The following is a 17,250-nucleotide window of genomic DNA, read 5'->3' as shown; positions in this document are numbered from 1 at the left end:
AATTTTCTAAGTCGTTCATTATAAGCATACACATGTATGTTGTGTTCACTAAACTGAGTGGATACTTTCAGTGTGTCAGAAAAGGATATTCAGTGTCATAATAAGTTAGCAAATTGGATAGTAAGTGTGATGAAACTTTTAGACATTTTTTGTAAAATCATTAAATATATATTCTTTTCATCATTTGAGTTCCTTTTGATGTATTTGGTTTTTGTATATGGAAAGTTGATTTTCTTTGTCATTTACAAACCTCTATACATGTATTTTTGTTTTTCTTTTTAGCTGGGTAAGGTGTAATGATTAAGAAAAAAAAATGAAGTATAGGAAGTGGCTCTGTGGCTCAAGTGGTAGAGTGCTTACCTTGAGCTGAATAGCTCAGGGATAGCGTTCAGTCCCAGAGTTCAAGTCCCATGACTGACCCAAAAAAAAAGAACAAAAAAGTGAAGTATAGTATATTCTTTGTAGTGAAATTAAAGCTAAATTATTAAGAATTTTTCTGTATTTAGTGGTCTCTTACACAGTTACAATTGGATTAATTTCATTGTGTAGAAGGATTGCAGTATAGGTGCTTAATCCTAAACCCACTGTGTTCTGTTCAGTACGAGTCTGATGAACAAGAAAAGAGTGCCTATCAAGAGTATGACAGTGACAGTGATGTTCCTGAGGAACTCAAGCGAGATTATGTGGATGAGCAGACAGGTGATGCTCCAGTAAAAAGGTAATCATCCTTAGGTTGTATGCTTCTTTGGTTGTGGGCCTAACATATAGAATTCCCTTTGAAGATTAACAAATTTTTTTTTAAAAAATCAGATTTTTTTTTATGTTTATAACATTCTATAACAGAAGTTAATGTGTTTTAAAAATGATTCCAGAAAAGAGTAGAAAAAATAGGTTTTCTCATATTTGATAATAGTGAATTTTCAGGGAAAATGTAATGCTTATACAAGCTGTACCTAAGAAAACTTCCTTAGGCATTTTACAAACCAATGCATTTCACTGGGAGTTTACTTGTTAAAGTTGTGTCAAAAAAATCACAGTTGTTGATTTTATTACTTTAAAAAGTTGTTTTAAAGCCTTTCCTTTATGCAGATTGTTTGCCAGTGGTTTTTGTTTTGTTTTGTTTTTGGGTCCGGTCATGGGCCTGAACTCTGGGCCTGGGCACTGTCCCTCAGCTCTGCAGCTCAAGGCTAGCGCTCTACCACTTGAGCCACAGTGCCACTTCCGGCTTTTTTCTTTTTGCTTATGTGGTGCTGGGGATCGAACCCAGGGCCTCAGGCATGCAAGGCAAGCGCTCTACCACTGAGCCACCTTCCCAGCCCCTGCCAGTGGTTTTTGTAGGAAGGTTCTAATTCCTTTTTTAAAATACTACCAAAAGTTAATCTTTTTTAAAGTGCTTAAAAGTTTATCTGATGAAAATATTAGGCATAATCAGAGCTTTCAACTCAGAGATGAAGTTCTTGCTGTTATACAATAAATAGAGTAACTCTCCACTTTTACTTTCCCTGTGTCCTTTTGGTTTTATATTTGAATCTTGTATTAACATTTCCTGTTAGTGATTGAGGTTTGTTTTATGATAACCTGTCCTTTTCAAAAGCATGATAGAGTTTTTTTATTAGGGGGGGGTCACTTTCTACCAGTTCAATACCTCTTGATTTTGATGTATTCATATGAATTAATATCAGACAGTAACTACAAAGGTAGGTTTTGTTTTACATGATAGATTAAAACCCAAGATAGAATAATTTTTTTCCTTAAAAATGAGCAATTCATATAGCTTTAAGTATATCAATTGTAAAATACTTTTTTATTGGTTTTTCCATATGTAATATATTGAAATATCTATAGATGTGAGCAGTTTTGAGCTGAATGGAGCTATTTTGTTTTATATCTTCATTAGTTAAATTTAGATATGTTGGTCAAAGGAAGCTGATTGAATTGAAATGAACAAGTAAGATAGGGTTGGCTAGTGTATGTTTGTATTACATTTTTGGTAGTGTTAATATAGGCTCCTAAAGTTTGCATCATGTAATTAACTACAGAAACCAAACCATTAACAGTTGCTATTGGATCTAGATTATTGTGTCCCTTGAAAATATAAATTTTTGTCATGTGTGTTGCAGTGACCATCCTACTTCATGCCAAATTTATCTTTGTGCCAAATTATTCAATCATCCTCCTTTACTATGCTGGGTTTCTACATATACTGGGTGTCTCGTATTTTCTGCACTTTCCATATAACTTCTACTTCTCCTTTGACCCTGCTCCTTAACCCCTGATTCTGACATCACCCCGTATATTGAATTTAGCTTCTAAGGAGGCTGTTTTTTCATGTTTCCAAAATTAGGAAACTTAGTACATTTGCACCTAGACATATAATAATTTACCTAAAAATCTGTTTTTAAAAGCTTACCAATTTTCAGTCATGACTAAAAACTGATTAACTTACTGGTTTATTAACCCTAATTGTAATTCTTGTTTTTCCATATTAAGTGTTTCTCGAGAAACCCTAAAAAGCAGGAAGAAATCAGATTACAGTCTAAATAAAGTGAATGCTCCTATCTTAACAAATACAACACTAAATGTGATAAGACTTGTTGGTAAGTAGTTATACCTTATTATAAAAAACTTTAGAGTTTTTAAATAAAAACCTTAAATGAGCTTGTTTTTGCTATTGCGTGAGTTTTATTTGATAACCAATGCCCTGTGCTGTGAAACTCTCATATGTCACTATGTGCCAGTGGCTGGAGGCTAATAAGATCTGAGGATCATGGTTTGAAGTTTGGGCAGGAAAGTCAATGAGACTCTTTATCTCCAACTAGCCATCAGAAAGTAAGAAGTGGAGCTGATGCTCAAGTAGCAGAGCACTAGCCTTGAATAGAAAAGCTCAGTTGACAGTGCTCAGGCCCTGAGTTGAAGCCCCAGGACCAGCACACAAAACCTAACCAAACAAAATAAAAAAGACTCATGTCAATATTTCTCATCTTAAGTGGTCCCAATAAGATACAGATATTAAACTGTCAATTTCACATTTTTTACGTAACTGCCTATTAAATATTAACATTTCTAAAATACTATAATTAAATGGAATGTAATAAAGATTCTCCTAGTTTTATGTGATAATGATACTATTAGTTATCATGCAGACATTTAGTTTTTTGTTTTTGTTTTGGTCAGTCATAAGGCTTGAATTCTGGGCCTGGGCTCTGTCCCTGAGCTGTTTGGCTTAAGGTGAGCATTCTACCACTTGAGCCACAGCACCACTCTGGTTTTCTGGTTGTTAATTGGAGATAAGAGTCTCACAGACCTTTCTGCCTGGGCTGCCTTTGAACCAGATCCTCAGATCTCAGTCTCCTGAGTAGCTAGGATTACGGGTTTGAGCTACCATTGCCTAGCCTATTCATTTAGTTTTATTGTTACATCATAGGAGGTGTTCTAGGATCTGAATATATGGTTAGTAAAAGTATTCAGAGAATGTCTTTACTGATAATTTTATAGAAGACAACATGAAACCATTTTCAAAATGCAGGTTTAAGGATGATGTAGACTTTATCATGCTAGTATTTCAATGTCTTGTATGCTCTCAGCCTTTATATTTCACAAGAAACCTATACATTTGACAGATAAATTGAAGAGTGTTTTTTTCACATTAAGTCCTCTGAACTTTCTTGGTGAATATAGTATTTATTACATTGCCATGCTTGATTAACCCTAGGTCTGATGAAATGATCTATGCTCTTGAAGATAATTTTTAATTTAATTAATAAATAGACTAAAATGTGCAAAATGTTTTAGTCCTACTTCAGAGAAAAATATGAAAAAGTATTGATGAATTGTGAAGAAAAGGTATACATTTTCATGCCACAAAAATTGAGATTCTAAAAAACTATTCTTTGGCTAATTATTGTCAGGATAATTAGGTTTTTTCTTTTATCCAAGAGAGTTAGCTGAAGATTGTTATGAGTAACCTTCTAGAATTTTCAGACCAGAATTGGAAGCGTGCTAAGAGATCATCTTGTATAAATTCCCACAAAATGAAGTTTTCTGTCAATAATGTCGGTATATGTGGTAGCTTTTGTTTCATGACTCACAGTCACTCAAAGCATATTATTTTGTCAGACTATTTATTCTATTATTAGACTGCTCTAATTGCTAGAAATCTCTCCCCTATGGAAAAATCAGTCTCTCTTCCTCTCTCTCTTTCTCTCTCTCTCCTCTCTCTCTCAATTCTGTTTTCTAATTTATTTATTAGACTTAATTCTTCCCTGAAAGAAAAGCACATCTGTGGTTTTTTTCCCCCCCTTCCCTCAAGTTCTTTTATGTAGTCACTTTTTGGGTGATGTAGTTATCTTGTCCTTTCTTTCTTTATACCTGCCATCTCTAATCCATTTCCTAGACTCAGTGTGCAGCAATACCTTATCTGTCCTTACTGATAGGAATTCCAAACATTTCTGAATCCTTGTCATTCCCTTCAGGCTTGTTTAAACTCTGTAGTTCTTGGTGTCTGAGCATGCTTCTTGAGATGTAGTTTGTTTGTTTTTGCTGAGTATGTTGGAGTGACAAACATCTTACCATAGTGGCTTTTTATATCAGGGGCATTTGCTTTTGCATCAAAAAGCAGAGCAAGTCAAGGGAAGTGGCTAGGGACGTATAATATTCTTATAGAGTATGAGCAGAACCTATGATTGGGGAAAATAATGTAATAGGTCACATGTAATTGGATTTTCAGAAAGGAATAGAGATAGTCATGTTGCTTTTTACTCTAAAAAGGCATACATTATGGCAGTCAAAAAAAAAAAAATACAGGCAAAACCAGATTGAAGACGGAGGATATCCTGTTTTGTTCAATGAAATATAGCTTTTAAGTTCTTACTAGGCATATGAATTTGAACAAGTAATGTGTTCTGCTATTCTCATGGTTGAAAAAGATTACTTCTTTTATAATAATAGTAGAAATGTGCCCTGGATGCTAAATTCAAGATAATAGCAGCAATTTCTCATATAAGGATTACTGATTGTTCAAGTAGCCATTGTGTTGTTTTTTGTTTTTGTTTTTTATTTTGTTTTTCGCAATGGATTTATAGAAGCTGAGAAGAGCCACATTCTTGTGGATCTTTGTTATATTGGTCGTTTAAGTAGGACATCATCTTGAATCAAACCTTATTCAGCGAAAAGTCTGACCATTACAGCCTTCTCCAATACCATATCTTTCAGTAGAGTTATAATTAAGAAGCAACATTGAATATAATCATTTAATTTTTTTGTCTTTTTATTTAGAGCTTGGATGAAGCTCTGCCATTAACCCCCAGGTCCCCATTGGAGACTTTGGGTGCCTTTTACTCTCTTTCTTCCTATAATGCATATTTCTCATTTATATGTGTTCATGAAATACAGTTTGAAGAGACCCTTTCATTCATGGACCTCTGACTGGTACAAACATTATTTCATCCCCTGTTACTGTTTGAAGGTTCTGATTCAGTGAAGACCATGCCTCTTTTCATATTTGTATAAATAAGAAATATTAATTTTTTTAGCATCGTGGAACATGAAGGGTCTAATGATCAAGTACATAGGAAATACATTTTAAGATCCATTTAAGGTAATATTTTCCTAAGGTAATTAGGAAAGATTAAATGAAGGAGTGTTAATGGGGCTTCCCAGCCCCAGATGTACATGTGTTTCTTAGAAAGGCTCAGTGAGACATTCTATTAGTTAATGGGGCTAATCCGACCATTATGTAAGGAGAAAGTTGTGAGTTCCTATATGCAGAGGCAGAGAACTGTGACTGTCTCAATGCAGCTAACACTGATACTGATGAATCTATCTCCTGGTGGCAGTTCTTACTTGAGTACATTTTATAGATCCCAGAGGCAGGATCTGTATTACCAAAGGCCAAGTTTGTATCAACACAGTTTACAACATCAAAAGTACCGGATGGATAGCTAGGACAAAAATATACTAGCACATATATCGGGACTTAAAATCAGCCTAGGAAATACTCATCTAAGGAAAGTTTTAGACCTAATGTAGTCGAGTTGCAGCTTCCATAGTAGTAGAGAGAAACCAGAAATGAGAGGGAAGTGATCTGTTCCATCGATGGCACATTCTTTTTCATTAATATTACTTTGTCACTGAGCATTTTTAAGTTAATATATAGGAATGGCTTATGATTAAAATACCATAGAGTATAAACAGAAACCCCCAAGAAAATTGTTCAGTATACTTTCGAAGATTTTTTTTTTCCCCAGTCTTAGGGCTTGAGCTCAGGGCCTGGGCACTATTCCTGAACTCCTTTTGCTCAAGGCTAGCACTGTACTACCACTTCTACCTTTCCTGTTGATCTGGTACTTAGGAATGGAAGCTGAGGCTTCATATACACTAGGCAAGCATTCTACCACTAAGCCACATCTCAGCCCCTTATTATACTTTTACAAGCAAGTTTAATATTAAACTTGATTTTTTTGTTTATATTTTAAAAACTGAACCACTCATAATGTTAGCATTCATTGGACTTTTTCACTTTATGTATTTTGACTATACTTAAACCTGTAGTATTGTATAGGGTGACTTTCTTTGTCCTGGTCTTATTCTGTAGGTTTACCATAATTTATTTTACAGGTCTTCTGCTTTTGAACAGTTCTGTTTTTTTCAAATCATTTGATACTATAAACAATGCCAAAGCAAAGCAATGGTCTCTGTAATAGAGAGAAGACATATTTGATAGGATTTAAAATATTGTCAGAATACATAATTTGAGTCATTAGAATAAACTGTATTATAACCATAATGGTAGATGAGTTTTTTGAGCTGTGGCTTTTAACCTTTTGAGTTTATAGAGAATCGGTTGCTAACTAATACCTTTTTAAGTTCATGGTGCAGATAAACATTTAAGCACAGGCTAATTGAGCAAAGAGGCCTAGGGTATCATATTGGAAGTGGAGCATTAGAGGGACAGACAGTAAGAGAAAGCCCAGGAGGTCCTAAATAAATGGTAGAGAAGCAAGAGAAAAATTAGTAAAGTGTAACACCCTTGAAACTTAAGGGACTTCTCTACTTGTGACAAGAGACCAAGAAAACCATGTGTGATATCAATTCTTTTCTGCTGGCCTAAGCCACTGATTTTCAATTTTTGTCATACATCAGAATCACTAGAGAGCTTGATAAAACAGAAATCTGGGTCTCACCTGCAAAGCATCTGATTCCATAGTTCTGTGATTGTACCCCAGAATGTACATTTTTAACAAGCTTCCTGGTGATGCTGAAGCAGCTGACTCAGGGAGAGTCCTTTTAACATTTTCTTAATTAAAATATAAAACAGTATATATCAAATAGCAGGAAGATTCTTGATTGTATAACAAGTTGTTAAATATTAGTTGCCTTTTCCTAATAAATGCAAGTAATAATTGTTTTAAAGCTAAACTTATTTCAGATGTTTAAATTGTTACAGAATTTAGTGAACTCTTAAATGTAATCTTATAGAAGTATCAAAGTAAGTTGTTTTAAAAGTGTAAACCTTGTTTTGTGATTAAATTAAAACCATTTTAAGATATAATACCTAAGGGGAAAAAATCTATTGTTCTTCAACTAGTTTATATTTCAGTATTATTGGAAGGTATATTGTTGATGTTATTGTTGATATGTTGCTATTATATGTAAATTTTAATTTTGAAACAGCTTTAAAATATTCCTAAAGTTGCTGGTTGTATATATATCATATTTTGAGATGGCACTCCAAGAAGCACAGTCTTTTAGTACAAGTCAGAAGAAAGTGATATTGGAGATTTAGGAGACTAAGAATATTCCAGCGACTGAATCTCAGCAGTGTCAGAGTTCATAGGTGGGATAATAGTCCAAGACCTGGGCCCCAGGAAGAATCTTTGAGACCTTATTCCAAAGTAACTGCAGTATGAGCAGCAGAGGTTAAGGTTTGTGGTTCAAGGCCAGTCTGGCAAAAGTTTTTAAGACTCCATCTTGACTGTTGGCTGGGTTTTGTGGCACATGCCTGTCATCTCAGTGACATGGGGAAGCACCAGTAGGAAGATTGCACTACCAGCTCTCCCAGTCATAAAGTGAGACCCTATCTTCAAAATAATCAATGGAAAGCTGGGTGCTGGTGGCTCACACCTGTAATCCTAGCTACTCAGGAGGCTGAGATCTGAGGATCACGGTTCAAAGCCAGCCTGGGCAGGAAAATCCTTGAAACTCTTATCTTCAATAAAACCACCAGAAAACTGGAAGTGGTGCTGTAGCTCAAGTGGTAGACCACTCACCTTGAGCTGAAGAGCTGAGGGACAGTGCCCAGGTCCAGAGTTCAAGCTCCATGACCATTAAAAAAAAAAAAAAAATATATATATATATATATAATATATAAATATATATAAATATATATACATATATATGTGTATATGCATATATATACATATATATGTGTATATGCATATATATATATATATATATATATATATATATATATATATATGCAATGGAGAAAGTACTGAAGGCATGGCTCAGGTTGTATATTGGATTCCTAGCACACATGAGGCCCTAAGTTCAAACCTCATACTGATACTGCTCCTCACCTCCCAAAAACACAGTGCAAATTGGTAACAAGGCACTTAGGCAATAGAACTATAAGGGGTGTGTGTGTGTGTGTGTGTGTGTGTGTGTGTGTTTGTGTGTGTGTGTGTGTGTGTGTGTGTGTGTGTGTCTAGAGCTTGAACATAGGCCTTGAGTGCTGTCAAAAACACAGTGCAAATTGGTAACAAGGCACTTAGGCAATAGAACTATAAGGTGTGTGTGTGTGTGTGTGTGTGTGTGTGTGTGTGTGTGTAGAGCTTGAACATAGGCCTTGAGTAACAAGGCACTTAGGCAATAGAACTATAAGGGGTGTGTGTGTGTGTGTGTGTGTGTGTGTGTGTGTGTGTGTGTGTGTGTGTGTGTGTGTGTGTGTGTGTGTGTGTGTAGAGCTTGAACATAGGCCTTGAGTGCTGTCCTTGAGCTTTATTGTGCAAAGCTAGCCACAGCTATAATTGTCAGTTTTTTAATGGTTAGTTGGAGCTGAGAATCCTCACAGACTTTCCTGCCTTGGCTGGCTTTATACCACAATCCTCAGACCCTCAAATCTTAGCCTCCTAAGTAGCTAGAATTATAAGTGTGAGCCACTGGTGCCCAAGTAAGGACTAAATGAATATTACACTATCCTGTCCACTTTATTGTTCTGTGTCCTTTCTAACTTGCCCAAGCTCAAGTAACTTATATTTCCTTTATTCCTTATTTTATAACATTCCCAGTTTGCCTTTAGTTAAGCTCTTTTATCTTTATGTACTATTTATACGAATTGGTGATTTCGCAGATTGATTCACTATAGCAAGAATAATCTTTCATGAAGACTGTAAACTTCTAGAGATATCAGTTTGTGGAGCTTTACCTTTGTAGATTTCTAGTAGCAGTTGGTCTGACAAGCCTTGAGTTTTAAAAACTTGACTGCTGGAGAACCTTTTTTCCCTTCTCTTGCTGCAAAGATGTTATTACTTGTGTATTTCCTCCTCTATCCAGGAGATGTAGGTATCTGCCTGATAAAACCTGGAATTCCCTGGGCCATCTTCCATATGGCAGCTCTGCTCCTCTTTTTCCTTCTGATAAGTTAACTAAGGCCCTGTCCATGTTTCTCTTTGGTTGGTTTCTTTTTCAGTCCCTCTCTGCATCTCTTTTCTATGGTCTGGACTTGGGATGAGAGAGTTTACACAGTGTTTTCTCTGAGAAGTTTTTCTCTTTCTACATTAGTTAGCTTCCTTCATATAACATCCCATACTTCTTCCTATTGAATTCATGGTGAAAATTTCTTTGAAACAACAGCAATAGATGCCGTTCTTTATCCATGTATCATATGCCACAGAAAAAATTCACATACATTTCCTCATGAATTATTCATGAAACCCTTTTTCATACTACAGAACTGAAGCCCAGAGAGGATGTATCTTATGTGACACATGCAGTTAGTGAGGGAAACCAGGCAGTCTCATCCTAGAGCTAAATTTTCATGCTTCACGGCAAGGGGAGGAAATAGGAGACATGAATTCTCAGTCTTGAACAGCTAACTATTCATGTCAGAATGGTATCATATAGATAGCTCTGAGGAAGGAATGACAACCTCCTGTAATGGATAATTCAGGAAGTGATGCCTTTCCTAGTCTAAGCTGTATTAGATGCCTTCTCTACTTCTCTGCTGTGTATCAGTGCTGCATTCTGAACACTGACCACTTTTAAAATCAGACAGGCTAACATCAAACCCTTGTTTTTATCAAGGTACCACATCGCATAGTGAAGTTGTTAAAAAGAAAAAAAGAGCTTTGAGAAGCAGCAGGAGACTTGCCCCAGTGCTGCCTGTCAGCAGCATGGAGGCGATTTCTTGGTCTGTTTGTTTGTCCCTTAGTTACTTCCCAGAAAAAGAGTGAGAAGTCATGTTTGGAATTCATGTCAGTCTGAAAATGTCTTTATTTTACTCTTTCATTTTGAGTACTGTTCAGCTGTGACTAGAAATGTAGATGAAAAATTACTGTCTTTGGAACTTTGAAACTTCTAAATGTTCCAGTTTTCTGTTGAAGGTGAATTTCTGTCTTCTCTTTTCCCCCAACCCCACTATTCGTTTGGTCAATCTCTCAAATTGTTCTTGATGTCACATTTTCTATTTTTCCACATTTTTTTTTTTCCCCTGTACCTTTTGGGAGGTTTTTCTGCCCATTTAAAAAATTTATTTTTAAAATTATATTGTTTTTAATCTTCAGGCACCCTTTCCATATTCCTTTGCCCTTCCCCATACTTCCCTGTTGTAAGGGTTTGACATAATTTTGATTTCTCTTCTGTGGCTTGAATTACTCTTGTTTCTTCGGTTTCTTTCTTTACTTTCACACTTTGAGTTTTCCTCATATGCCTGAGGGTTTTTTTTTTCATCTTTTCACATTTGATTAAAGCTATAGACAGCTAGTCTGGGTCTCTTCTAAATAGAGCTGTGTCTGAACTGCTTTACCCTCAGTAGAGTTCTGACTGGGAACATTGTGTAAGATAGGGCAAAACTAGTTGACTAAGGAGGACAAACCCAAATCTTAGAATTTGGTAGACTGTAATCTGTGGTGCTAATATCCAATCCAGAAGCTATAACTTTCTAATTTGTTATTTCTTCAAGTTTGTTTGCTTTTTTATTTTTTTTTTACTTCTTTTTACAGAAGTCATAAAATGAACATATCCCTCATGCTAGGTAGCATTAACTATCCTTCGATTAGTTAATGTCTGATACTTTATGGTTTGGGGTTTTGTTATGAAAAATATCCTCTTTTTGAAAAAAATTGTGTATAAATTGTTGTTGTTATATAGAAATTCCACTTACTGATTTTTGTAATCTGTGTCTGGTACCTCCACTAAACTACTATGTCATTCTTCTCAGCCCCACTCCTTATTCTGGACCAGCTTGATTTTAAGCAGTCACTATCCTGCCAAATACCTCCTAATGATGAATTGAGTTCTTTATATTTTTCCTTTTACATTTTGAATCTACTACCTAAAACAGGTTTGGGAAGCTGTAGCAGGTAGGACAGATCAGGATGATTTAGTGTTTTTTATGTTGTAAAAGGCAAAATAGAATGATTATGGTTTTAACCAATCTTTTTATTATAAAAGTGGAATTTTCTTTTTAGCTTAAAAGTGGAAACAGTTTTTCTCTCCTGACCCTCCTCCCCCACAAGTTGTATAGTTTCATTTTCAACAGTGTCCAGTGAATATCATAGCTGCATTTGTTCATTCTTCATCCCACTATTTCTATGCTTCCGCTTATGCTCCCCCAAAACAGATAAACTTACATAAAAAGGTACAGAAATCAAAACAGTGCCAAAGGATAGAAAAAACAAAAAGCAAAATACCAAAATACCCCATTTCTTGGGGTTCAGTTCGATACACATCATTTTAAATGATCATAGCTGTTGAACCTTTATGATCCTCTCCTAAGAATATCCTCTTTTGATCTCACTGTGTGAATGTTTAGACTCTTGTTTAATTTGTCATGTCCAGTGTAGTTTTTTTTCTTTTACCATCCATTGTGTTTACTTGTAGGTTTATAGCCAAAATTTAATCATTAGAAATGAGAGAAACCATGAAATCTATGTTTGATTGGGTTTTAATATAATTTTTTCCTGAGTCTTTCCATTTCCTTACAAATGGTACAATATCATTCTTTCTGAAGGAAGCATAATATTCTGTCTTGTTTATATACCACATTTTCTTGATGGATTCATCCACCAAGGGGCATCTCAGTTGATTCTATATCTTTGCTATGGTAAACAATGTTACAATGAACATGGTTGTGCTGGTGATTTTAGTATGGCCTCGTTTGTGGTCAATTTGTGGCCAATGCCCAGGAGTGGAATTGCTGGGTCATAAGGAAGTCAGTAGGGAGACTTTATGTTTAGTCTTTGCCTTCCTGAGTGGTTGAACAAGTTTACATTCCCAACATTCCTGTTGGTCACATACCCCCACCACCATTTGTTACTGCTAGTTTTCTTGATAATGGACATTCTAACTGAGGTGGTATCTCAATGTTGTTTTGATTTGCATTTCTTCTATGGCCAGAGATGTCAAACATTTCTTCATGTGTCTATTGGCCATTGTTACTTCTTCTGAGAAGTCTCTAAGTCTTTAGCCCATTTATTAATTGGGTTGTTGTCTTTTTGAGGGTTTGTTTTTGGGGGTTTAATTTTTTGAGCTCTTAGTACACTTTAGATAAGTATGAAGCCCTTGACTGATGCATAGCTAGTAAAAATCTTCTCCCATTTTGTGGGCTTTCTATTTATCGTGCTAGCTATATCCTTTGCCATGAAGAAACTTCAATTTGATGTAATCCCATTAATCCAGTCTTTCTTTGATTTGTTGTGATTCTGGATCTTTACTTAAGTTTTGACTTGTGCCAAGGAGCCCTAGTGTTTTCCCTTTGCCTTCTTGAAAGATTTACATAGTATCTGATCTTACTTTGAGGTCTTTAATCCATTTGGAATTGATTCTGGTGCAGGGTGATATATATATATATATATATCCATATATATGGATATATATATGGATATATATCCATATATATATCCATATATATATGTATAGAGAGAGAGAGAGAGAGAATAGGATCAGTTCGCTGAGCGCGGATAGCCAATTCTAGCACCATTTGTTGAAGAGGCTGTCATTCTTCCATCCTGTGTTTTTGGCTCCCTTATCAAATATTAGGTGGATGTAGGTCTGTGGGTTCATCTCTGTAATTTCTGTTAACATCATGAAAATGGCAATATTGCCCAAAGCTATCTACAAATTCAATGCAATATTCATCAAAATCCCAACAGTATTCTTCAATGAAATAGACAAAGTAATCAATAAGTTCATATGGAATGGTTAAAAAAAACCATGAATAACAAAAGCAATCCTTAGCAGGAAGAACAGAACTCCAACAGTGTTGGAGTAATATCAATTCCAAACTTCAAACTCTATTACAAAGCTGTAGTAATAAAACATTTTGGTACTGGCACAAGAATAAGCCTGAAGACCAATGGAATACAATAGTAAGTAAAATTTGTTAAAATACAGTCATGTCATTTGTTTACACTTGCCCATGGCTGCACTTACACTACATTGGCACAGGTGAGCAGTCGGAATAGAAATCAGCAAATCTGCATAGTTGCCACAGAGATTGTATGCAGAGCCTTAACAATCTACTATTTGGTCCTTTACAGGAAATAGTTACCCATCTCTATCTGTAGATACTTTGAGATTTATTTTCTGCCTGTCCTTGCCATCTGCTTTTCCTTAATAAGTGTAGGATTCATTCATTGTGGAACCTTTTTAATTTAATAACATCTGATGAGATATGTAAGCTTCTCCAGGCCTCTGAAGGACTACTGTCTGCTTATGCAGTCCTCTTGAATGGCAAGCTGGACTCTGCACTCTTATGCTGTATAATGTACTGCTGTGTATAACCTTTCAGGGTATGGGAGCAGGGAATAGGCTACCCAATACTTAGTCTTCAAATAGTGTTTGCTGAATGCCTTTCATTATTTCATATTTTTAGATAAGTGAGGAAAGATGCTCTTTTTACTTTTGAATGCTTAAAATAGCCTTTTCCTGTTAATAATCATTTTTAAATCTTAAGGTTTAAAGTTAAATGAGCAATGGTTGATTTTAATCAGGAATGAAAAAAAGAGTGTGTTCTAGATATATTTTGGTTTAGTTACCTGTATTCTGTTTATTCATTTCTCTTTCTTCTAATGATTAAAGTAATACATTTTTCTATTTATTTTCTTGACAGTATCACATTGTTTTATATGTTTTCTACTTGCAGCTAAGAGCAGCTTAGTGAATCAGAGTGCTATAGGAGCATATCTGAATTATTATTAATGTGAATTTTAGAAAAATGTCTAAATTATGAAACAATTGCAAAAGTGATTTTTTAACGAAGGAGTTGTAAACAGGATTAAGGTAGAATCTAACCAGAATAGCTTTTGCTTGACTTTGATGTATGTTTGCGTTTCTCTCTTCCTGTCCATACACTTTTACTTGGAATTGCCCATCACATGAATTAAGACAGAGTATGGGGTTCATAGATAAAGAAATGGCTTTGAAAACAGTATTTCTATGAAAGTAAAATTTTTATTTCTTTTATAAATTGTTTGCTTTTGAGTCCTTTTATCTTCAATATCATACCAGTTTACAGTTGATAGCTAACAGTTACATGAGTTATGTGCAAATTAAGCAAGTGACTCATTTTAACATTTTACTTTTGCAAGAGAAAGTCTTAGAGCACGTTTAGTAGCTGTGCTTCTCTTTGTTTCTGTAGAAAAGAAACAGAACTAGGGACTTGTAGCCCTTCTCTCCTGGGCCCTTCAAATATGTTAGCAAATTTGTAAGTGTAGTTACTTGTTTTTTTAGTTTTTTTCTTCTGTGACTATCTGATCACATGTTTGGAGGAAGAGAAGGAAGAGGAAGGTACAGGGACCATATGCTCTTGCCACTTTGAGGATACTGAGCTTGTGAATGATGCAGTGATTTAAAAAAAAAGGTTCTTGGCCTGTACGCAATATTTCACAGGTCCAGGCTTGAAAGGAAAAGACTGTGCTTTCTTTAGGTCCTTTTCTCCTCTTGCTGTTTTACTTTCACTGCATGTACGCTTAAGGGGAGAACAGAACAAACAAAACAAAAGCACTCACTTTTTCTCTAGCTTGTTATATTTATTATGCGTAAATATTTCTGAGGAAATTATTTTGAATGGAACCTCGACAGAAGAATGATGTGTTTATTCAGGGTCATTTCTAGGAAACTGTATGAGTTAAATAAAACTTTGACAAAGTTAAATAATACTTTTGATATAATAGGAAAACATTACAAGAGTAGAAATCATTCATCATTGCTGTCTAAAAGAACTTTCTAGGGTGTTAGAGCTAGTTGTAATCTCGGCTGTGTCTAATGCAGCAGCCACTAGCCTTTTGTAATTACTGAGCATTAAAGCATAGATCACTAGAGGAGTACAGTACTTAACTTTAAGTATTTTAATATAGTGTTTTTCTTGTTTTCAAATTGTGGACAAATGTTTAATTTTGTTCTTTCTTTTCAGGGAAATATATGCAAATGATGAACATTCTTAAGCCAATTGCCTTTGATGTTATCCATTTCATGTCTCAGCTCTTTGATTATTACTTATATGCAATATATACCTTTTTTGGGCGGAATGATTCAGTAAGTCAAACTTAAATGGAAAATCTCTTAAAATTTATTGTTCTTACAAACATAAAGCAAAGTTTTTCATTTTCTGTATAAAATATGTAGATAACATTTTGAGTATTTTCTGATTGATACAAAATTATCAGCTTTTGTCTATGTAACTGCCTTATATGTGAATTTAAGATTTGTTACAATTGTTGTATATTATTTACATGTCAGATGGAAAAGTGAAACATTTGTTTCTAATTTGACATATTTAGGCCTTGAAAAATGTACAAGTTACTGTGTTTAAATCTGGCTAAATCTGTGCAAACTAAGTTTAAATAAACTTAAGTATATTAAGTAAACAAGTATATTAAGTAAATTTAATACACAGTTAATAAGGCTTTCTAAATATTTATATTAATATATTAACTATCATTAATACATTTAGAAGATATTAACAAATGTCTATTAAAATAATTGGAGATAGTTGAACTGGCCCATCTGCTTATCACAGAATTAATGTATCCCTTATGTCTTTTTTGTATTGGGGCATTCTTAGTGAGTTTTTCTTTTTCCATTCCTAATGAAGTATCTCACAGTGTTATTCAGAAACATCTCATATTTAGAAGTTATTATGTGGCTTGCATAAATAAATAGTTCTTTATAAAAACATACTACTGGGTCATATGAATATATCATAATTCTAGTTTTTATAGCCATATTTCCATTTTGAACACATCTAAGTTTTAATGGATAGCTGATATTCATCATGTGAATTACAGATAAATACGATCACAGGTATATATGAAAACCATGGTCTTTTGCCATAGAACTGGAATTCTCTATATTCCTAATTCTGAAAAATGTTCCTTAGAGTGAAGTACTGCCACAGGACATATTATTCTGAATATAGAAGTTACCAAATCGACACTGTAAGAGGAAGACATTCAATTTCAGCTACATGTCAGAATCTTCCAGTCTTCTGGAAGAACCTTTATCTTCTGGACTCTGCCTCTAGACTGGCTCTGTCCAAGAGATTTTTCACTACATAGAAATGTTCTGTATTTGCACTACCCTGTATTGTAGCCACAAGTGATTATTTGATCTTTGAGTGGTGACTGATGTGACTTAAGAAATGAATCTTTAATTGTATCCTAATGATAGTTAATTTGTCTCTGGATCCAAATATCTACATGTGAGTAATGACTATCATGTTGAAAGAAGAGTTATAGGCAACATTATGATAAAATGTGTTAAATACGATTATTTTGAAATTTTTGAGGGCTTAAATGGTTTAAGGCATGACTTTCTAGCTGATTATGTACTGGCACAGATTTATATATAGTACTTCACTACATTCTGAGAAAGTTGGCAAAATCTAGTTAAAGATTACTGTTAAATATTTTGCATACTTTAACATTGTTTTAAACAACACATTGATATTTTATATTAAAAGTATTTTTTTATTCTATTAGACTCAGTAAGAACTATTTAATTATTGAAGCAATTAACTTTTAGATATAAAGA

General features: G+C 34.5%; 1 protein-coding gene across 2 annotated transcripts in view; it reads left to right on the top strand.

Moving 5' to 3' along the window:
* The window catches only part of Vps50 (VPS50 subunit of EARP/GARPII complex), a 103,056-nt gene that overhangs the window by 64,033 nt on the left and 21,773 nt on the right, over positions 1–17,250 (top strand). For both annotated transcript variants that reach the window (XM_042684494.1, XM_042684493.1), the window contains 3 exons: positions 600–718; positions 2,491–2,597; positions 15,632–15,753. In XM_042684494.1, the coding sequence (XP_042540428.1) occupies positions 600–718; positions 2,491–2,597; positions 15,632–15,753 (348 nt within the window). The remainder of the gene's footprint in view (positions 1–599; positions 719–2,490; positions 2,598–15,631; positions 15,754–17,250) is intronic.

Source organism: Dipodomys spectabilis, unplaced genomic scaffold (assembly GCF_019054845.1).
Source record: "Dipodomys spectabilis isolate Male_0828 unplaced genomic scaffold, ASM1905484v1 ptg000089l, whole genome shotgun sequence".
Classification (NCBI taxonomy): Eukaryota; Metazoa; Chordata; class Mammalia; order Rodentia; family Heteromyidae; genus Dipodomys; species Dipodomys spectabilis.
This window is presented reverse-complemented; position numbering and strand designations above follow the sequence as displayed.